This window comes from Rhinoraja longicauda, chromosome 31 (assembly GCF_053455715.1).
Source record: "Rhinoraja longicauda isolate Sanriku21f chromosome 31, sRhiLon1.1, whole genome shotgun sequence".
NCBI lineage: Eukaryota > Metazoa > Chordata > Chondrichthyes > Rajiformes > Arhynchobatidae > Rhinoraja > Rhinoraja longicauda.
The window spans coordinates 30043734-30067698 of NC_135983.1; the positions used below are offsets into that span (position 1 = coordinate 30043734).

The window sequence follows — 23965 nt, forward strand, 5'->3', positions numbered from 1 at the left end:
CCAGTGGGGTACCGCAAGGTTCGGTGCTGGGACCCCAGCTATTTACGATATACATTAATGACTTAGACGAAGGGATTAAAAGTACCATTAGCAAATTTGCAGATGATACTAAGCTGGGGGGTTGTGTGAATTGTGAGGAAGATGCAATAAGGCTGCAGGGTGACTTGGACAGGTTGTGTGAGTGGGCGGATACATGGCAGATGCAGTTTAATGTAGATAAGTGTGAGGTTATTCACTTTGGAAGTAAGAATAGAAAGGCAGATTATTATCTGAATGGTGTCAAGTTAGGAGGAGGGGGAGTTCAACGAGGTCTGGGTGTCCTAGTGCATCAGTCAATGAAAGGAAGCATGCAGGTACAGCAGGCAGTGAAGAAAGCCAATGGAATGTTGGCCTTCGTAACAAGAGGAGTTGAGTATAGGAGCAAAGAGGTTCTTCTACAGTTGTAACGGGCCCTGGTGAGACCGCACCTGGAGTACTGTGTGCAGTTTTGATCTCCAAATTTGAGGAAGGATATTCTTGCTATGGAGGGCGTGCAGCGTAGGTTCACTAGGTTAATTCCCGGAATGGCGGGACTGTCGTATGTTGAAAGGCTGGAGCGATTGGGCTTGTATACACTGGAATTTAGAAGGATGAGGGGGGATCTTATTGAAACATATAAGATAATTAGGGGATTGGACACATTAGAGGCAGATAACATGTTCCCAATGTTGGGGGAGTCCAGAACAAGGGGCCACAGTTTAAGAATAAGGGGTAGGCCATTTAGAACGGAGATGAGGAAGAACTTTTTCAGTCAGAGGGTGGTGAAGGTGTGGAATTCTCTGCCTCAGAAGGTAGTGGAGGCCAGTTCGTTGGATGCTTTCAAGAGAGAGCTGGATAGAGCTCTTAAGGATAGCGGAGTGAGGGGGTATGGGGAGAAGGCAGGAACGGGGTACTGATTGAGAGTGATCAGCCATGATCGCATTGAATGGCGGTGCTGGCTCGAAGGGCTGAATGGCCTACTCCTGCACCTATTGTCTATTGTCTATTGTCTATTGACTTCAATTGTGCAGACTTTGCTCAAAATCTGATATTTGATGCTGTGCATTGTTCCTGACGTGGAGTGATAAATTCTGAACACAAGTGCATTAACTAGCTCTTGTGTATGGATTACAGCAGATGGTTGATTGAGTCAGTTAGAATGCTAAACAGGGTTGAAATGGAGCAAGACTGTGTGAAGCAGGAATGGAGAGGATATACGTGGTCAGGAGGAGGATATTCAGCTTCTCAAACGGACTGCCTCTCATCAGGATTGTGGCTGATCCATACACCAGCACACTGCTCATCTACTCTAGCTCAGGGTTGCCCTGGTGTGCCGAATGAACAAAAAGCCCAGTCTCAATCTATGTGCAGATTGCTCTGTTACAACTGCCCTTAATGAGAATTACAGATTTCCTTTTGTTCCCCGATTTCCCTCCTTTGGTTTCCTTTAGTTTATTATTGTCATGTGTACCAAGGTACAGTGAAAAGCTTTTTTTGCATGCCATCTAGTCAAAGAAAGACTATACATGATTACAATCAAGCTGTGCACAGTTGAAGGAGAAAGGTACAACATTCAGTGCAAGATGTAACATTGTAGTCCAATAACATCTGATTAGAGATAGTTCAGAGATCTCCAATGAGGTAGATGGGAGGTCAGGACTACACTCTAGTGCTGAGAGGGTGGTTCAGTTGCTTGATAGCATCTGGGAAGAAACTGTCCCTGACTGCGTTTTCAAACTTCTGTACCTCTTGCCTGACGGAGAGGGGAGGAGAGAGTGATTGGGATGTGACTGAGGATGTGTAGATGCAGTTGATGGAAGGGAGGTTGATTTGTGTGATGGACTGGGCGACGTCTACAACTCTCTGTGATTTCTTGCAGTTTTTGGATGGAGCTGTTCCCAAACCAGGTTATGATGCATCCCATACAAAATGCTTTCTATGATGCATCAGTGGCAGTTGGTGAAGGTTGGAGGGGACATGCCAAATTCCGTAAGCCTTTTAAGGAAGAAGAGGCGTTAGTGCCTTCTTGGCCATTGCTTCAAAGTAGCTGGTCCAGGACAAATTGCTGGTGATATTGCTAGGAACCTGAAGCTTTCACCCATCTCTGCTTCAACACCATCGATGTATTCAATGGGTGTGTGTACTGCTTCACTTGAACTGAACGCTAACTTAATGGTCTGCCTTTAACTGCAGGACTAATAAAGAGCTGTAAAATAATACAGCATGGAATAATGTAATTGCCCAACAGATCTGCACAAACTCCTTCTAACAGAATGATTATTTGCAACAGCCAGCAGATTAGTGCTGTTATTCTATGAAAATAATCTTGAAGCTTGAACTGAAAAATATCAGAAGCAAATTACTGAATCTTCCATTCACACAAGAATCTAATTATTTAAAGAAATATATACTTATTCAAAGCCAAATGCATCTGTCTGACAGATTCCCCACTGTTACCTGATTTTTAAAAGGACCTCTTATGTGTTCGGGATGAATCCCCAATATTCCGATCTACCTTGTTGTTCCTTTAAACCTGTTTTGCCACCACTGTCTGCAGCTGCAACTATATTCTGCACTCTTCTGTTTTACTCATGTGTCATATGAATGCACAAGTGTCATATGAACTCATGTGTCATATGAATGCACAAGTGTCGACTGTGATTTGCTTGGAGGACACCAATATTTTTTTGTCATTCCAGGGTCAAGCAATGCAGAACAGACACAAAATGGGTGACAAGAACTGAACAGCTTGCTCCTGCTCACATTTTCTTATACTTAACATGACCCCCCCCCCCCTAAGGAGACTAAAATATTAAACATTTTAAGGGAGAAAACTATCATTTAAATCTGTCTCCCTTTTGAGGATGTTGTTAATCAACTTTCAACAGCAGATTTTTCCAAATTGTTTCATTCCCTGCTTTGCAACAACCTCATTGGCAAAACTATTCCAACATTTAGGGACAGAGTTAATTGAATGTTGGCTTTTAGCTGAAGAGGTTCGAGTTCTGGGTGGACTGGGGTAAATGGTGTGTCTCGGACATCAAATAGAGGCAGGAAAGACAGGTTCATGTTTATAATTTATTGCTGGGAATATGTATTTAAAATATGTAGCCACTGGATTCTGCTAATTACTGTGAATTGTTTGGTTTCTGTAACTCTGATTTTTGAACAGCCTTCAGTCTGAAGAAGGGTCTCGACCCGAAACATCACCCATTCCTTCTCTCCTGAGATGCTGCCTGACCTGCTGAGTTACTCCAGCATTTTGTGATACCTTCTGAACATGAACTCTGTTCGCCTCTCCACTGCTGCTGTCTGACCTGCTGAATCTTTTAGACATTCAGCATCTGCAGCATTTATCTTATCTGCAGTTTGTTGACTTTACCTGAAGATGTAATAGCCAAGTTCAATGGGATTGTTGTCTATTGCCTGATTAATGCAGTGGAGTGCACCATTCATATTGCCTTGTAGAGCCTTATTCACGGCACCGGCCTTAGCCTCTTCAGCTCTCTGCACCAGTGTCTGTATTAACAACACAGCCTCTTGATGGGAGGGATCCATGGTCAGAGCACGACTGACATCCTGGTAACAACTAACTACCTGTTGATGAGACGGTGAAAAATAAAATGAACAAATATAGCACATGCCCCGTGCTGAGAATCAACAAGGAGTATAACCTCAGGAATTGGTTTGCTTTGGTCAACCTCTCGGTTCTTTTTCTAACTCCATTCATCTATCCTGCCTCCACATGGCTTCATATCCTTGACTAGCAAAATAAATCAATCTCAGATTTTAAATAATTAATTGAGCTAATATTAATTGCTTTATGTGAGAGAAAGCCACTTTTTCACCAGCAACAGGCCAGAGGCTGAGTATTTGTGATTCACATCCCCAGAATCGTCTCCTGTCCGCATGGCTGACAAGGAATGTGATGGTATACCAATACTCACCCACGTTACTTCAACAAACCTGTAATTGACCTGTTTAATGAACATGGAAATATCACCATCTTCCAGTTTCCCCTCAACTTGTACTTTATCCTGACTTGGAAAATACTCTCCCACTTTCATAATCATTGGGTCTACATCTGGGAATTAGCTACCCAACATGTGTTGCACGCTTTTTCACTAGATGGGACTGCACAGTTCATCACAGCAACGACTGGCAACTTCGATGCCAATTCAAGATGACAATAAATAGAGGTTTCTAGCAACACCCAGATGTTACGATAGAAGAACAAAATCCCTATTCCATGCCCTTTCATCTTCCTACATTGCTCTCTATTTCCTTTGAATATTACAGTCCTTTTAAAGTTGTTGAACTTTTATTATTGGGAGATTTTTGAGGAAAAAATCAAAGCATAACATACAAAACCTAGATTAATTGGGGAATCCTACAGATGATTGATGTGAGTTTTTCGATTGAACTAACAGTAACCATCCAATCGCACAACTTACTTTTTTAAAACAATAATTAAATGTTATAACCATAAAACACAAAGATCTGAACCATTAAGAAGTAATGTGCTGTACTTACTTTGGAAAAGTGGTCATGCAGTCTAGCTCGGAGGATGTAGAGCTCTGGATTAGAAGTCACAACCTCAAGTTGCTTGTTGACATATTGGAGGCAATCTTCAAGCCTTCCCAACGCGAGCAGGGTAGCAATGCTGGGAAACAATTTCCAGCTCACAATTAATAACATTTGCTGTGCTTGTTTATTGCTACAGTTCAACACATTGAGCTTGGAAACTGTACTCATTGAGGTTCGTGGAGGACATTTAATCACATTAAATCACACATTTAATCAGTCTGAAGAAGGGCCTGGACCCGAAACGTCACCCATTCCTTCTCTCCCGAGATGCTGCCTGACCTGCTGAGTTACTCCAGCATTTTGTGAATAAATCGATTTGTACCAGCATCTGCAGTTATTTTCTTATACATTTAATCACACAGTGTATCTTGCAGATAGTGGAATGGTTTTGCGGATGTGAATATCATACTTTTTGTTAATCACATCTGTTGATTTATGGACTTCCCTCCTGCAAATCTGTAGATATTGAAAAGTGAAAGGTCGATGTACTGTGGCCAGCCAAGGTTATTGAGAGTTGTGGAATACCATCAGAGCCAAGGAACCTTATTGCGAAGATTTTCTGTCAGAAGATTTTCTGTCAGAAGATTGGGACATATAAGATGAGGAGAACATTACGGAGAGAATATCGTGTGTTTGAGGCCACATGTTCAATAGGAGGAACCTGCAATCTCTTCCAGGCAAGTAATTCTTGGCAGGAAGCATTCGGGAAGTGTGTGATGTAGTCTGAATCTTGTTATACTGAAAGATCAAAAGCAAAAACAGCTTTTCACTGTACCTCGGTACACATGACAACGATAAACTAAACTAAACTAGCCCAACCATGACTGCAACAGATTAACATAATGTCTTTGACTCTTACCTGCCCTCTGAGGTAACCTAGTGCACGAACCTAGTAACCTAGTGCATAACTTAGTGCATGAACTACAGTGTATGAGTAAGAGGGTCTGGGCATCAAATTCTGACCTGCCAGCACTAACTACCAACTTTCTGCTCCTGCCAAAGGCAAGTAGCAAATCATGTTCATAACTTCATAAATCACAGGTGCAGCATGAGGCCATTCAGCCCATCGAGTCTACGCCACCATTTAATCATGGTTGATCAATCTTTCCCTCTCAGGCCTATTTTCTTGCCATCTCCCCATAACCCTTGACACCCGTACTAATCAAGAACCTGTCAATCGTTGCCTTAAAAATATCCATTGGTTTGGCCTCCACAGCCGGCTGTGCCAATGAATTCCACAGGTTCACCACCCTCTGACTAAAGAAATCCCTCCTCATCTCCTTTCTAAAGGTACATTCTTTTATTCTGAGTTCTCTGGTAACTCTATGTCTTCTGGCCCTGACTCTCCCACCAGTTGAAACATTCTCTTCACATCCACTCTATCCAGGCCTTTCACTATTCGGTATGCTTTAATGGGGTCCCCCTCATCCTTCCAACTATAGTTATGACTATAGTTGCTGCTTACAAGGAAGATATACAGGAACGTGTTGAGAAATGGGTATAATGTGATTCTCAAATATTAGTCTTTCATCTTCAGATACCTGCTCACCTTCACATTTTTCCATAATCTGCTGATCGCAATATGAATGAATATTTGTCTAATTACAATAGTGTGCGAATATTCTAATTACAATAGTGTGCGAATATTCTAATTACAATAGTGTGCGAATATTCTAGCTTAGGCATTTTAATGCTGTGACAGCGATTCATGTTATTAGATTTATGGTGACAAAGTGGTTGGTGTCTATGTCATGTCCATATGGACATTAGACAATAGACAATAGGTGCAGGAGTAGGCCATTCGGCCCTTCGAGCCATTCAATGTGATCATGGCTGATCACTCACAATCAGCACCCTGTTCCTGCCCTCTCCCCATACAATAGACAATAGACAATAGACAATAGGTGCAGGAGTAGGCCATTCAGCCCTTCGAGCCAGCACCGCCATTCAATGCGATCATGGCTGATCACTCTCAATCAGTACCCCCTTCCTGCCTTCTCCCCATACCCCCTCACTCCGCTATCCTTAAGAGCTCTATCCAGCTCTCTCTTGAAAAGCATCCAACGAACTGGCCTCCACTGCCTTCTGAGGCAGAGAATTCCACACCTTCACCACTCTCTGACTGAAAAAGTTCTTCCTCATCTCCGTTCTAAATGGCCTACCCCTTATTCTTAAACTGTGCCCCCTGGTTCTGGACCCCCCCAACATTGGGCACATGTTTCCTGCCTCTAACGTGTCCAATCCCTTAATAATCTTATATGTTTCAATAAGATCCCCTCTCATCCAACTAAATTCCAGAGTATACAAGCCTAGTCGCTCCAGCTTTTCAACATACGACAGTCCCGCCATTCCGGGAATTAATCTAGTGAACCTACGCTGCAAGCCCTCAATAGCAAGAATGTCCGTCCTCAAATTTGGAGACCAAACCTGCACACAGTACTCCAGGTGCAGACTCACCAGGGCCCTATACAACTGCTGAAGGACCTCTTTGCTCCTATACTCAACTCCTCTTGTCATAAAGTCCAACATGCCATTAGAAATGACAGCAACATCATTATGGCTCATATTTTGACCAATTCTTGCTTGGCTGAAGCCGGGCATTCTGAGCATGTTTATGGGAAGAGGGTGAAGATGTGAAATGTAGGGCTCTGGGGAGTGTTGTTGAGCAGAGGGACCTTGGAGTGCAGGTACATCGTTCCTTGAAGGTGGAATCTTAGGTAGATAGGGTGGTCAAAAAGACGTTTGGCACGTTTGCCTTCATCAGTCAGAGAATTGAGTATAGAGGTTGGGAGGTCATGTTGCAATTGTATAAGACGTTAGTGAGGCCACATTAAGAGTATTGTGTTCAGTTCTGGACACCATGTTATTGGAAAAATGTTGTCAAGCTGGAAAGGTTACAGAGAAGATTTACGAGGATGTTGCCAGGACTCAAGTGTATGAGCTATAGGGAGAGGTGAGTAGGCTGGGTCTCTATTCCTTGGAGCGCTGGAGGATGAGGGGTGATTTTATAGAGATGTATAAAATCATGAGAGGAATCGATCGGGTAGAGTCTTTTGCCCAGAGTAGGGGAATCAAGGTCCAGAGGACATAGGTTCAAGGTGAAGTGGAAAAGATTTAATAGGAATTTGAGCGGTACCTTTTTCACATAAAGGTTGGTGGGTGTATGGAACAAGCTGTCAGAGGAGGTAGTTGAGACAGGGACTATATAAATGTTTAAGAAACAGACAGATACATGGATCGGACAAGTTTGGAGGGATATGAGCCAAACACAGGCAGGTGGGACTAGTGTAGCAGGGAAATGTTGGGCCACATGGCCTGTTTCCACTCTGAATGACTGTATATTGAATCACCTGCGCATGTGGTAATGTTGATTTGCTGGTCTCAGTTCTGAAGCCTGTGCAAAGATTTCCAAGGCCTCACCATACATGTTGACTTCAAACAGGTACTGACCCTAAAGAACAAAATCCAGTCACAGCTGGTTAGTGCCCAATGTGAACCTTGTACAACAAAGTGGACAGAAATCATGCATTTACTTCAGCGTTCCATTTCTACAAACAATGACATAACACAGACTTGCAAGGTTGATTGCAGCAGATTAAGTGTGGTAGTGAGAATTTAAGACATACATGCAGGACAAGGCAGGTAAGGGACCATGGATGATGAGAGAAAATGAGGGTCTGGTCAGAAAATAGAAGGACATGTGTCAAGTATAGGCCGTTGCAATTGTATGTCTCTGGAGGGCTTTGGAGGGTTGAGGGGGTAGGTGATAGATCTGGCAGATAAGATTATCAAAAATCCAAATGGATTTTATGTATATTAAAGGACAAAGGTAACTAGAGAGAAAATATTACCCCTCAGAAACCTAAGTGGTCATCTGTGCGTGGAGCCACAGGAGATGGGCAAGGCCCTTGATGAATATTTCTCCTGGTTTTACCGCCGAGAAAGATATGAAGACCTATCTGGGCGGCATGGTGGTATAACGGTAGAGTTGGGGTGCCATGGTGGTGTAGTGGTAGAGTTGGGGTGCCATGGTGGTGTAACGGTAGAGTTGGGGTGCCATGGTGGTGTAACGGTAGAGTTGGGGTGCCATGGTGGTGTAGTGGTAGAGTTGCTGCCTTACAGCGAATGCAGCGCCGGTCCTGGGTTTGATCTCGACTACGGGTGCTGTCTGTACGGAGTTTGTACGTTCTCCCTGTGACCTGCGTGGGTTTTCTCCGGGTTCCTTCCTCCCACACTTCAAAGACGTGCAGGTTTGTAGGGCTTGGTAAATGTGGGGTGTACGATAGTGTTAATGTGCAGGGATCGCTGGTCGACATGGACCCGGTGGCCCAAAGGGCCTGTATCCACGCTGAGGAAGAGGATTTCTTGGAATGTTTGCGAGATGGTTTTCTAAACCAACATGTCGAGGAACCAACGAGAGAGCAGGCCATTCTAGACTGGGTATTGAGTAATGAGGAAGGGTTAGTTAGCAGTCTTGTTGTGCGAGGCCCCTTGGGCAAGAGTGATCATAATATGGTGGAGTTCTTCATTAGGATGGAGTGACAAAGTCAATACAGAAACAAGTGTTCTGAACTTAAAGAAAGGTAACTTTGAGGGTATGAGGCGTGAATTGTCCAAGATAGACTGACAATTGATGCTGAAAGGGTTGACGGTGGACATGCAATGGAAGGCATTTAAAGGTCGCATGGATGAACTACAACAAGTGTTCATCCCAGTTTGGCAAAAGAACAAACCAGGAAAGGTAGTGCATCCGTGGCTAACAAGGGAAATCAAGGATAGTATTAAAACAAAAGATGAAGCATACAGATTAGCCAGAAAAAGTAGCATACCAGAGGACTGGGAGAAATTCAGAGTCCAGCAGAGGAGGACAAAGGGCTTAATTAGGAAAGGGAAAATAGATTATGAGGGAAAACTGGCAAGGAACATAAAAACTGACTGCAAAAGCTTTTATAGATATGTGAAGAGAAAAAGATTAGTTAAGACAAATGTAGGTCCCTTGCAGTTGGAAACAGGTGAATTGATCATAGGGAACAAGGAGATGGCAGACCAATTGAACAAATACTTTGGTTCTGTCTTCACTAAGGAAGACATAAACCGTCTGCTGGAAATAGCGAGGGACCGGGGGTCTAATGAGATGGAGGAACTGAGGGAAATCCAGGTTAGTCGGGAAGTGGTGTTAGGTAAATTAAATGGATTAAAGGCAGATAAATCCCCAGGGCCAGATAGGCTGCATCCCAGAGTGCTTAAGGAAGTAGCCTCAGAAATAGTGGATGCATTAGTGATAATTTTTCAAAACTCTTTAGATTCTGGAGTAGTTCCTAAGGATTGGAGGGTAGCTAATGTAACCCCACTTTTTAAAAAGGGAGGGAGAGAGAAAACGGGGAATTATAGACCAGTTAGCCTAACATCGGTAGTGGGGAAAATGCTAGAGCCAGTTATTAAAGATGTAATAGCATCACATTTGGAAAGTGGTGAAATCATCGGACAAAGTCAGCATGGATTTACAAAAGGCAAATCATGTCTGACGAATCTTATAGAATTTTTCGAGGATGTAACTAGTAGAGTGGATAAGGGAGAACCAGTCGATGTGTTATATCTGGACTTTCAGAAGGCCTTCGACAAGGTCCCACATAGGAGATTGGTGTACAAACTTAAAGCACATGGTATTGAGGGTTCAGTGTTGAGGTGGACAGAAAATTGGTTGGCGGACAGGAAGCAAAGAGTAGGAATAAACGGGTCCTTTTCGGAATGGCAGGCAGTGACTAGTGGGGTACCGCAAGGCTCAGTGCTGGGACCCCAGTTATTTACAGTGTATATTAATGATTTGGACGAGGGAATTGAATGCAACATCTCTAAGTTTGCGGATGACACGAAGCTGGGTGGCAGTGTTAGCTGCGAGGAGGATGCTAAGAGGCTGCAGAGTGACTTGGATAGATTAGGCGAGTGGGCAAATGCATGGCAGATGCAATATAATGTGGATAAATGTGAGGTTATCCACTTTGGCGGCAAGAACAGGAAAGCAGAGTATTACCTGAATGGTGAACGATTAGGAGAAGGGGAGATGCAACGTGACCTGGGTGTCATGGTGCACCAGTCATTGAAAGCAAGCGTGCAGGTGCAGCAGGCAGTGAAGAAAGCGAATGGTATGTTGGCATTCATAGCAAGAGGATTTGAGTTTAGGAGCAGGGAGGTTCTACTGCAGTTGTACAGGGCCTTGGTGAGACCGCACCTGGGGTATTGTGTGCAGTTTTGGTCTCCTAATCTGAGGAAAGACGTTCTTGCCTTAGAGGGAGTACAGAGAAGGTTCACTAGATTGATCCCTGAGATGGCGGGACTTTCATATGAAGAAAGACTGGATAGACTAGGCTTGTACTCGCTGGAATTAAGAAGACTGAGGGGGGATCTTATAGAAACATATAAAATTCTTAAGGGGTTGGAGAGGCTAGATGCGGGAAGATTGTTCCCGATGTTGGGGGAGTCCAGAACCAGGGGTCACAGCTTAAGGATAAGGGGGAAGTCTTTTAGGACCGAGATGAGAAAACATTTCTTCACACAGAGAGTGGTGAGTCTGTGGAATTCTCTGCCACAGAAGGTAGTTGAGGCCAGTTCATTGGCTATATTTAAGAGGGAGTTAGATGTGGCCCTTTTTGCTAAAGGGATCAGGGGGTATGGAGAGAAGGCAGGTACAGGTTACTGAGCTGGATGATCAGCCATGATCATATTGAATGGCGGTGCAGGCTCGAAGGGCCGAATGGCCTACTCCTGCACCTATTTTCTATGTTTCTATGTTTCTATGTATGTCTAAACTAAACTAAAACTAAAGAATGGTGTAGAGCACAGATGAATGAACAAATCCACCTATTTACATTGATCCTTTTATATTCTTCCCAAATCAACTGTCCTCAGATTCTACCACTTACCTGCACGCAGTTTACAGCGACCAATTAACATGACATGTTTTAGGGGTGTGGAAAGTATCCAGGGAGAAGTATCCAGGAAAACTCCAAATCAGCAGCTTAGATTGGAATTGAACTCAGCTCTGTGAGACAGCAGCTGTGCCAGCTGTGCCAGCTGTTCTACCGGGCAGTGCAGATCTGCATTAACATAGACACAGGAGTATGTGGTGTCACCCCTCAATCCTGCTGCAACATTCAGTAAGATTGATCCTTGACCACCTTCCCAACCAATCCCTATAACCTTTGACTTTCTATCATTCTCAGTTTTTAATTAATTCAGCCATTGCACAACCAACCCTCTTGGTATTGAGAACACTAAAGATTTTCAAGTCTGAACATATTTCTCTTAATCTCAGTCATAAATGGATCTCTGTCCTTTGATTATGCTCCAAGTCAGTATCTGTCTGACCATCTTGTCAGGAAACTACATAGGTCGAGGCTTATTATTGTTGCGTGTGCTGAAGTACAGTGAAAAGCTTTGTTTTACATGTTCTCCAAGCAGATCAGATAAACCACATCCACTGGCTCTCCCTCATCCATTCCACTTGTTACGTCCTCAAAATTCCAGAAGATTAGTCAAGCATGATTTCCCCTTCATAAATCCATGCTGACTTTGACCGATCCTGTCATTGCTTTCCAAATGTGCTGCTATAACATCTTTAATAATCAGCGTAGGTTCACTAGGTTAATTCCCGGAATGGCGGGACTGTCGTATGTTGAAAGGCTGGAGCGATTGGGCTTGTATACACTGGAATTTAGAAGGATGAGGGGGGATCTTATTGAAACATATAAGATAATTAGGGGATTGGACACATTAGAGGCAGGAAACATGTTCCCAATGTTGGGGGAGTCCAGAACAAGGGGCCACAGTTTAAGAATAAGGGGTAGGCCATTTAGAACGGAGATGAGGAAGAACTTTTTCAGAGAGTGGTGAAGGTGTGGAATTCTCTGCCTCAGAAGGCAGTGGAGGCCAGTTCGTTGGATGCTTTCAAGAGAGAGCTGGATAGAGCTCTTAAGGATAGCGGAGTGAGGGGGTATGGGGAGAAGGCAGGAACGGGGTACTGATTGAGAGTGATCAGCCATGATCGCATTGAATGGCGGTGCTGGCTCGAAGGGCTGAATGGCCTACTCCTGCACCTATTGTCTATTGCCTATTGTCTATTGACTCAAGCATCTTCCCCAGTCCCGATATAAGGCTAACTGGTTTATAATTCCCTGGTTTCTCTCTCCCTCCTTTCTTAAAAAGTGGGGTTACATTGGCTACCCTCCAGTCCACAGGAACTGATTCAGAGTCTATAGAATATTGGAAAATCATCACCAATCATCCACGATTTCTAGGGCCACCTCCTTGAGTACTCTGGGCTGCAGACCACCAGGCCCTGGGGATTTATTTGCCTTCAGTCCCAACAGTTCACCTAACACCATTTCCAGACTAATGTGGATTCCTTTCAGTTCCTCCCTCCCACTAGATCCTCGGTTCCCTAGTATTTCTGGGAGATTGTTTCTGTCTTCCTTCAGGCCCTGTCCCAGTTCGGCGGTTTTTTAGGCGACTAGACTGTCGCTGCATGCGGGCATGGTCGTGAATCATCTCCAAAGAGTCGTAGCGTTTTTTTGGTCATCGCTGGATTTTGTGAAGGCTTGAAATTTTTTGCGGACTGTTGGTTTGACGCCAATGAGCGTAGCTTGATGTCTCCTGACGTAGGCGCTGTTGTAGGTTGTCGCCTGGTGACGTAGGTTGTCGCCTGGTGATTAAGGTTGTCGCCTGGTGATTAAGGTTGTCGCCTGGTGACGTAGGTTGTCGCCTGGTGACGTAGGTTGTCGCCAGGTGATTAAGGTTGTCGCCGATGCTGACTTCGGCGAATTCCAAGTGTGGACTTGATCTGATCACCCATCAGTGTAATGTGTCCATAAATGATGTTAGGTTTTATATGTGTTTGCACTTGTATCCTGTTTAAAGTTTGAATTTTAAAGTTTGAAGTTTGAAGTTTATTGAAATTTAATGAAGTTTATTACAATATTTTTGTATGCACTCTTGTATGTTCTTATCAACCTTTAAATTTTTTTTGTTTGTATACCAATAAAGTAAATTCTTGACATTTTGACAGAAAATTGATGTATGAAGTTATTGTATTTCAGAGTAGTTTCTCATGGCATCACTCTGAAATAGTCATGATGCAGAATGTACCGTACATCCCTTTTGTAGGGAAAGTGGGTGAAACGTGAATTGTCTTCAGTTGTCTTCAGTCTTTAGGGTCATAGCTTGTCATAGCTTGTCGTGGGTGGACGTAGGTTGACTTCGATTGTCGTAGGTTGTCGCAGGTGCGGTCGTAGGTGGACGTTCTACTTGCGACGATTGGGTCGCCGGTTTTCGGTAGCTTGCCATAGCATGACATCGACTAGGTGGTAGGTTGATGTAGCTTGTCGTAGACATTGTCGTAGGGGGGGTCCAGTCACTGGTTTTCTGGCGACCTGCTACAACTATGATAGTCACCGGCAGTCGCCTTAAAAAACGCCTAAGTGGGACAGGGCCTTTGGTGATCAGCCTTGTTTAACTATAAGAAAATAACTGCAGATGCTGGTACAAATCGAAGGTATTTATTCACAAAATGCTGGAGTAACTCAGCAGGTCAGGCAGCATCTCGGGAGAGAAGGAATGGGCGATGTTTCGGGTCGAGACCCTTCTTCAGACTGATGTCAGGGGTGCGGGACAAAGGAAGGATATAGGTGAAGACAGGAAGATAGAGGGAGATCTGGGAAGGGGGAGGGGAAGAGAGGGACAGAGGAACCATCTAAAGTTGGAGAAGTCAATGTTCACACCACTGAGCTGCAAGCTGTCCAGGCGAAATATGAGGTGCTGTTCCTCCAATTTCCGGTGGGCCTCATTATGGCACTGGAGGAAGCCCATGACAGAAAGGTCAGACTGGGAATGGGAGGGGGAGTTGAAGTGCTCGGCCACCGGGAGATCAGATTGGCCAATGCGGACCGAGCGCAGGTGTTGAGCGAAGCGATCGCCGAGCCTGCGTTTGGTCTCGCTGATGTAAATAAGATGATATCTGGAGCAGCGGATGCAATAGATGAGGTTGGAGGAGGTGCAGGTGAACCTCTGTCTCACCTGGAAAGACTGTTTGGGTCCTTGGATGGAGTTGAGTGGGGAGGTGAAGGGACAGGTGTTGCATCTCGTGCAGTTGCAGGGGAAAGTGCCCAGGGTTGGGGTGGTTTGGGTAGGAAGGGACAAGTGGACCAGGGAGTTATGGAGGGAATGTTCTCTGCGGAACGCAGAAAGGGGAGGGGATGGGAAGATATGGCCAGTGGTGGGGTCCCGTTGTAGGTGACGGAAATGTTGGCGGATGATTTGTTGGGTACGCTGGCTGGTGGGGTGGAAGGTGAGAACGAGGGGGATTCTGTCCTTGTTACGAGTGGGGGGAGGGGGAGCAAGAGCAGAGCTGAGGGATGTAGAAGAGACCCTAGTGAGAGCCTCATGTATAATGGAAGAGGGGAAGCCCCGTTTCCTGAAGAATGAGGACATCTCTGATGTTTAACTGGTCTGCCATTTCCTTGTTTCCCATTATAAATTCACCTGTTTCTGACTGTAAGGGTCCTACATTTATCATCACTAATCTTTACAGAAGCTTTTACAGTCAGTTTTTCTATTCCGCGCAAACTTTCTTTCATGCACTATTTTCCCCCTCTTAATTAACCCTTTTGTCCTCCTCTGTTGAATTCTAAATTTCTCCCAGTCCTCTGGCCAATTTATATGGGATGGCAATTTACAGGGATGAACAATTGTTGTAATTCATCCATGCGATCGTTAAATCTTTGCCATTGCATATCCACCATCAACCCTTTAAGCATAATTTGCCAGTCTATCCTAGCCAATTCCTGTCTCATGCCATCAAAGTTACCTTGATTTAAGTTCTGGACCCTTGTCTCTGAATTAACAGTGTCACTCTCCATCTTAATGCAGAATTCTATCGTATTATGGTCACTGTTGCCCAAGGGGCCTTGCACAACAAGATTGCTAACTATTCTTTCCACATTACACAATACCCAGTCTCGGATGGCCTGCCCTCTAATTGGTTTCCCTACATATTGGCTTAGAAAACCATCCCGTAAAAACTCCAGGAAATCCTCCTCCTCAGTGTTGTTACCAATTTGGTTGGCACAATCTATATGTAGAATAAACTACTGTACCTTTTCTACATGCATCCCTAATTTCCTATTTGATGCTATCCATCACCTCCCTACTGCTGTCTGGTGATCTGTATACAACTCCAACAAACGTTTTCTGCCCTTGGCTATTTTGCAGTTCTCCCCATACCCATTCTACAGCATCCAAGCAAATGTCTCTCCTTACCATTGCATTAATCTCCTCTTTAACCAGCAATGCCACCCCACCACCTCTTCCTTTCTGTTTATCCTTCCTGAATATTGAATACCCCTGCATGTTGAACTCCCAGCCTTGGTCACCCTGGAGCCATGTCTCCGTAATCCCAACTATATCATAGCCAGGAGGTATGGGGAGATGGCAGGAATGGGGTACTGATTGAGAATGATCAGCCATGATCACATTGAATGGCGGTGCTGGCTCGAAGGGCCAAATGGCCTACTCCTGCACCTATTGTCTATTAACAACCTCATTTTATAAACTTCCATTAGGTCTTCCTCTCGGCTTGACTTCTCCAAAGAAAACAGCACCAACCTCTCCGACCTGTTCATATAATCGAGGTTGCTGAGGCCTGGAACCATTCTTGCAAATCTTGTCTGTACTTTCTTTAGAGCCTCTATATGCTTTTGATCATCAGGGCAGGAATTGAACACAGTGATTGAGTTGAAGCTGGGGCAGGATTGAATCCTAACATGTAGCACCGATGAGATTATACAGTGTTTGCCAAAAATCCATTCAAATGAACAGATCTATGCTAGTGCGATAGAATTTTCTTCCATCCTATTCCATCTAATCTTTACTCTAATTTAAACAGCCATTAAACAGAGCATAAACAAAAGAAAGGTGAACATACCTGGATGTACAGGGTGTGGGCTATCTGGGTCACAAGTGCATCATCTGAAGGGTCCAGGTTGCTCGCCAGCCTGTGGTTGAGGACAGAAGACTGGAAATCGCCAATCATGAGATATGCCTCGGCCCTTCTCAGATAGAACTCTTTCTGCAACGTAAGGCAATTAAAACACGATTTTCATCAACCAATTGGTATTTTGCCAGACTTACAATGAACATTATATGTATTTAAGACACAAAATGCTGGAGTAACTCAGCGGGTCAGGCAGCATCTCTGGAGAGAAGGAATGGGTGACGTTATGGGTCAAGATCCTTTTTCAGACTGATGCCAGTGGAGGGGGCAGGACAAAGATAGTTTGTAGGAGGAGACAGGAAGACTAGTGCGAGACCTGGGAAGGGCGAGGGGATAGCAGGGGAAATCAGGGACTATCTGAAGTTAGAGAAGTCAATGTTCATACCGCTGGGGTGTAAACTACCCAAGTGAAATATGAGGTGCTGTTCCTCCAATTTGTGCTGGGCCCAGGACAGAAAGGTCAGATTGGGAATGGGAGGGGGAGTTGAAGTGCTGAGCCACCGGGAGATCAGGTTGGTTAAGGCAGACTGAGTGGAGGTGTTGAGCGAAACGATCGCCATGCCTGCGCTTGGTGGAGTTGTGTACAGACCAACAAACAACTGTGGTCTTCCTGTCTCCTACTACATCCTATCTTTGTCCCACCCCCTCCCCTGACATCAGTCTGAAGAAGGGTCTCGACCCGAAACGTCACCCATTCCTTCTCTCCAGAGATGCTGCCTGACCCGCTGAGTTACTCCAGCATTTTGTGTCTACCTTCGATTTAAACCAGCATCTGCAGTTTTTTTTCCTACACATTATATGGGACACATTGTATTTAGTTTTGTTTAGTTTACAGATACAGCATGGAAACAGGCCCTTCGGCCCACTGTCTGCACACTAGCACTATCCTGCACACACTAGGGACAATTTACAAACTTAATGAAGCCAATTAACCTACAAACTTGCACGTCTTTGGCATGTGGGAGGAAACCGGAGCAACCGGTGAAAACCCACGCAGTCACTTTAAAAACGTATTTATTGCGAACAGCAGCACTCGTAATCAGGATCGAACCCGGATCTCTGGCGCTGTAAGGCAGCAACTCTACTGCTGCACCACCGTGCCACCCCATGTATGTCGAATCAAAATAAGGAAAATACAGACAAATATATCTGTACCGCAGTTATTCCTGCAAGTCCACAACTCCTTGAAAGTAGCAACGCAAATAGAATGGTAAAGAAGGCATATAATATGCTTGCTTTCATTGGTCGGGCATTGAGTATAAGAATTAGGAAGTCATGATGCAGCTTTACAAGACTTTGGTTAGGATGCATTTGGAGTATTGTGTGCAGTTCTGCTCACCCCATTACAGAAAGGATGTCAAGACTTTGGAAAGGAGGTTTACCAGAATGATGATTGGGTTAGGGGCTATTACAGAATGATTGGGTTAGGGACTATTACAGAATGATTGGGTTAGGGGCTATTACAGAATGATTGGGTTAGGGACTATTACAGAATGATTGGGTTAGGGGCTATTACAGAATGATTGGGTTAGGGGCTATTATAGAATGATGGGGTTAGGGGCGAAGGGAGAGGTTGGAAAGAGTTGGACTGTCTTCTCTGTAATTCCGGGGTTTGAAGGGAGATCTGATGGAAGCATATAAATTTATGAGAGGCATTGATAGGGTAGACAGTCGGAACCTTTGTCCAAGGAAGGAAATAACAAATACTAGAGGCCATAGCTTTAAGGTGAGAGGGGCAAAGTTTAAAGAATGTGTATGAGGCAAATGTTTTACACAGAGAGTGATGAGAGCCTGGAAGGGGTGGTGGATGAGGCAGATACAATAGTGGCATTTAGGAGGCTTTCAGATAGGCACAAGGAGGCACAGTTAGAGTATTGTGTCCAGTTTTGGTCACCCTGTTATAGGAAAGATGTTGTTACGCTGGAAAGTGTGCAGAGAAGATTTACGAGGATGTTGCTAGGTAAAGAATGGGCAGGCTAGGACTGCATTTCCAGGAGCATAGGAGGATGAGATGTTCAGTTCAGAGGGAAATGCGCCAAATGCAAGCATGTGGGTCAAGTGCAGATTGGGCACCTTTGCCGGCAGGGTAAAGCTGGGCCGAAGGGCCTGTTTTGTGCTGCACGACTCTGACTCCATGAACATCTTCTTTGTATCGTGATGGAGTCTCTGACCTTGACTGCCACTGCACCAAAGGAGAAATTAATCTTACCTGCTGAGGATCCAGAGTGAGGGCTTTATTAAATGAAATTACAGCTTCCTCAAAAAGACCCCTGTTCAGGTGAATCTTGCCTCGTTCATAGCTGTAGAAAAGATGTGAATAGCAAGTCAATGTCTGAGATACAGGACCTTAACTAGAGGGTGCAATTGCCTTGTATAGATTATGCTGCCTTTAAACTGCAATATCACAGTACGGTGGTATTTTTAAAAACAGTGTTGAGAGATGACTTGTACATAAAGAACTGGTGCAGAAAGGGAAGCCATGATATTTCTAATGGATTCCGAAGTCGTCCTGCTGTCAGACCAATTGGGGAGGCACGAGCTGCTCGTCAGGGTCGAGACGGAGTGCGAGAAAGTGGGCCTCCACCTCAATGCCAAGAAGACGGAGTACACGGCGTTCAACGGTGGTGACCATGAGCCTCTTAAGACCAGTGGCAGTGCATCTCTCAAGAAAGTGGAGGACTTCCTGGGGCCGAGGATGCAGAGCATGGGGAAATTCTGGACGTCTCGGATGTCTAAGAGTCTCAAACTGAGATTCTTCCATGCAACTGTAGAGACAATATTATTGTATGGGTGTGAGGCATGGACTCTCACTCGAGCACTGTCCAAGTCTCTCGATGGTATCTACACCCGAATGCTCAGAAAAGCTCAAAATGTCAGTTGGAGGGACCACACCACCAACGCCCAGCTCTACGGGGAGATTCCACCTCTGACCGAGAAGATCAGGTGGAGAAGGATGAGGCTCGCTGGTGATTGCCACCGCCATCCAGAAACACCAGCAACCAAGGTTGTGCTGTGGGAACCCACCCATGGAAGACGGGACCCGGGACGACCAAACACGACCATGCTGAAGACGTTGATGGGAGGCGCATATGTAGAGACAAATGAGGAGCTGGCCAGCTGTATGGAGGACAGAGATATGTTGGGCGTCCATCACCGTGCCCGTCAGAAACCAGCACCACTGCATCGCTAATGTTTTCACCAATTTAAATTTTTTAATTAATCAATTAATTTTGGAACAGGTAAATGATTCCCCCTGGTGGTCCGAGACGAGCATTGTAGAATACTCCCCCGAGGGCTTTTCCTCTTCTGTTTAGTCCAGTTTAGAGATACAGTGCGGAAACAGGCCCTTCGGCCCACCGCGTCCGCACCGACCAGTGATCCCCGCACACTAACACTATCCTACACACACGAGGGACAATTTACATTTATACCAAGCCAATCAACCTACAAACCTACACGTCTTTGGAGAGTGGGAGGAAACCGGAGATCCCAGAGAAAACCCACGGTCACGGGGAGAATGTGCAAACTCCGTACAGACAGCACCCGTAGTTGGGAACGAAACCAGGTGTCTGGCGCTGTGAGGCAGCAACTCTAACGCTGTGCCACCGTGATTTTGTCTTTTATGAGCATCAGGTACCATGTGACTCTGTTAGTTTTTTCATCTCCATTCTTTTTGTTAGTCACAATAACATACTGTTGGCGCACCATGCTCTCTCAACTAGAGATCGCTCTTCTCCACTGAAACTTTAAATTGTGACCGGTATAAATCAACGCCACAGCAATAATATTTTATATCTGCTCGGCTATCATATCACTGATCAAAATGAAGAACAAACACATTTATTTTACAAATCTAAAGCCTTGTCTTACAGCACTCGTGTCTGCTGTTATACTCACTGCTCTTTAGCCCGATCATTTATAATGTCCGACATAACATAATTTCTCTTCTCTATGGTGTCCAGAGAAAAAATCTGACTGGATCCAAATAGATTTTGTCGTGATTTCTCTGTGGCCGCAGCCAATTGTTCTTCAGACAAAGCTGTGGGAAACACTCCTGCTTCCAACATGATTGTATCCTGTAGAAAGAGAACATCGAATCATCAAGGGCCTTTGCCAGCTGAGTGTAACAGACCATCGAGAGGGCAGTCTTGAGTCATTGAAATAATTGACAAAGGTATTTTTGCGTATAATGCTGCAGACCAGGGAAATTGCAGGGTTGGATTCTGCTAAGAAAGAGGAAGGATTTTTATTGATTATCACTTTTCAATAAATGACCTGGCAATTATGACATTGGAAAAGTAAAGACTTCCACTTTCAGCAGTTGTGTCATCAAAATATAAATAGATTCGCAAAGGTGAAGTGCAACATTATGTGCAGCTGCCTATGGAGATAAACCGACTGTGGTGCCTGGCTCTCGCCTCGCGGGTCAGGCTATCACTTGCCATCACCTGCTGCTGCCTGGGTTTACCTGCAGCAATAAACTGGATCCTGAACTAGTTCCTGATAATAAGCCACATCCTCTCCACACTCTACAGGGCCTGAAATAAAATTAATGGAAAATGCTGGAAAGACTCAGCAGGTCAGGTCAGCATCTCCGAGAAAATAAATAGTCAACATTTCACAGAGTTAGAGAATGAAGGGGAGGGAGGGGTAGAAGGGAATATCCCTGACAGGGTGAAACTAAATGAGGTAAGTGATATACTGAAAAATAAATTTAATCTAAAAACTCATTTAGAGGTTTTTGTTTACCACCTCTTACCTCAACCAAGTTTTGGCACTGAGCTTCTTCCCTCTGTTCCTCTTCCTTGGCTTCCTCCATGATTTTATGGGTCTTTTATATTCTTTGTGACTTGCTGTTCATTGCAAGGAAGGTGTGCATATCTTGTAATAAAACCTTGACCACTGAAAAAAAGGAATTCTAAATTTCCATTGTTGATGTGTCAATGTGTCTATGATGCCACTCCTAAAGTCTTGGGCCTTCAGCCACAGATTGTGCCTTTCTGTTCTGAATTATCCCACGTAGAAATTCAGTCCATTTCCCAAGTTTATATATTTTTCAGCAACACTCACTCATTAGAATTATTCATTAATTGCTTCTGAGGTTGTGCATTCAACACAAACATAGGCATTTTCAAAATTAAAACCTGTGTTTCTTTTCTTCAGGCATGTGGCAGTTAACTGAAATATGTTTTGCATGTAGAGGTTGTTTCTCGTGAATCTGATTGTTTTTTGAAGGTGTGCTGAAAAAGGTTGATGAAGGCAGAGTTGTAGACATGGATTTTAGAATGGCATTTGGCAAGGTTCTGCATGGTAGGCTGCTCTGGAAGGTTAGATCCCATGGGATTCAAGTACTGATAGCTGAATGGATAAAAAATTGGCTTCATGGAAGGAAGCAGAGGGTGATGGTGGAAGGTTGTTTTTCAGACTGGAGGCCTGTGACTAGTGGTATGCCTCAGGATTCGGTGCTGGGCCCATTGCAGTTTGTCATCTATATCAATGATTTGGATGAGAACATTTATGGCATGGGCAAGTTTACAGATGACACAAATGTGGGTGGTACTGTAGATAGTGAAGAAGGTCTGCCAAGGCCTGCTGAATCTCCTGGTTGTTATAAATTTAACCTCTTCCCATTCCCATACTTACCTACTTGTTCTCAGCCTCCTCCACGCCAAAGTGAGGTCACACACAAACTTGAGGAACAGCGCGTCATAATTTCATTGCATAGCTTCCCGCAAAAGGGGAATATGACCACTGAATGTTCCAATTTCAGATAACTCATATACTAAAATCACTCCACTCTCCTTCCCCAGTTTTACCCCCTTCCCTGTGCCCCATCTGAATTTGTATCCATTCTCCCCATTAGAATTATAGAATCATAGAGACTTACAGCGTGGAATCAGGCCTTTCGGCCCAATTTTCCCAAAACTTGCAACCGGCCAACTTGTCCCATCTACACCTTGTCCCACCTGCCTGCATTTGTCCCCTGTTCCTCTAAATCTGTTCTATCTATGCAGCTGTCTAACTTCCTCTTCTCTCGATCCCCCTTCCTTCCTCCGTTTCACAATTCACTTCTTCGATCCTTATCCCACACTTTTTGTCTTTTCATTTCTGGCCTGTATTCAACTACCCTTCTATCAAAAATAAAGCCCTCACCTGTATTTACCTATCACATAGCAGAATGGTAGAAACAAGGGCCTGCATGTGCTGGTTTACAAAAAAAGACACAAAGTGCTGCAGTAACACGGCGGGTCAGGCAGCATCTCTGGAGAACATGGATCGGTGACATTTCTGTTCGGGATCCTTCCTCAGCCTGAGGGGGTAGGGGGGGAGGGGGTAGGGGGGGGGGTGGCAAGGCTGGGAGAGAGGAGAGGCAGAACGGAGCGTGGCGGCCAACAGGCTGATACAGGAGCTTACCAGACCTCGTCCTGCCCCACCTCTCTCCCGGCTTTCTTTCCACCACCACAATTAGCCCGAAGAAGGGTCCCGACCCGAACGTCCCCGATCCACGTTCTCCAGAGATGCTGCCTGACCCGCTGAGTTACTCCAGCACCGTGCTCCCACCACGATGCCCGCGCTGTTTTCTGTGCGGCATTTTCAAGGGTGGGGTCTGAACGCTGACATTTCTCGGCGATAACGTAATGCACGGAACCGTCTCCAATAAATCACACCCTTTACCCACCTACACTTTTGAGCGGGTGTGGAACGGGCCACGGCGACCGCTGACTGTTGTTGTTGTTGTTGTTTTTGTTGTTGTCGCCGCCGCCGGGCACTTCCGTGTCGACTTGTACCGTCATGTTGCTATGGGTTACACGCGTCATGTTGCTATGGGTTACACGCGTCATGTTGCTATGGTTTACACGCGTCATGTTGCTCTGGGTTACACGCGTCATGTTGCTATGGGTTACACACGTCATGTTGCTATGGGTAACACGCGTCATGTTGCTATGGGTAACACGCGTCATGTTGCTATGGGTTACACGCGTTCATGTTGCTCTTACCTGTTGCTATCGGTAACCAGCATTCAGGATTGCCAATGCAAAAAAAGACACAAAGTGTTGGAGTAACTCAGCGGGTCAGGCAGCATCTGTGGAGAACATGGATAGGTGACGTTCAGTCATTTGGTCATAAGTGATAGGTGCAGAATTAGGCCATTTGGCCCATTAAGTCTACTCCACCATTCAATCATGGCTGATCTATCTCTCCCTCCTAACCCCATTCTCCTGCCTTCTCCCCATAACCCCTGACACCCGCACTAATCAAGAATCTATCTATCCCTTTCTTAAAAATATCCACTGACTTGGCCTCTACAGCCTTCCG

General features: G+C 44.8%; 1 protein-coding gene across 6 annotated transcripts in view; it reads right to left on the minus strand.

Annotated features, from left to right (window-relative positions):
* The window catches only part of LOC144608482 (tetratricopeptide repeat protein 16-like), a 34145-nt gene extending 10470 nt beyond the window's left edge, over nucleotides 1-23675 (minus strand). Inside the window, exons 1-8 of one of the 6 annotated variants that reach the window (XM_078426298.1) lie at nucleotides 23647-23675; nucleotides 21408-21550; nucleotides 20546-20724; nucleotides 18858-18948; nucleotides 16580-16723; nucleotides 7956-8056; nucleotides 4552-4681; nucleotides 3401-3615 (exon numbers count right to left, since the gene is read on the minus strand). In XM_078426298.1, coding sequence (XP_078282424.1) covers nucleotides 3401-3615; nucleotides 4552-4681; nucleotides 7956-8056; nucleotides 16580-16723; nucleotides 18858-18948; nucleotides 20546-20724; nucleotides 21408-21467 — 920 coding nt within the window. In that variant the 5' untranslated portion in view covers nucleotides 21468-21550; nucleotides 23647-23675. Of the gene's footprint in view, nucleotides 1-3400; nucleotides 3616-4551; nucleotides 4682-7955; nucleotides 8057-16579; nucleotides 16724-18857; nucleotides 18949-20545; nucleotides 20725-21407; nucleotides 21551-22801; nucleotides 23022-23062; nucleotides 23210-23327; nucleotides 23424-23646 lie in introns of those variants that run through there. The other 5 variants (XM_078426294.1, XM_078426299.1, XM_078426297.1 and 2 more) reach the window with 5 other exon arrangements.
* Between the last annotated feature and the right edge of the window lie 290 nt (nucleotides 23676-23965).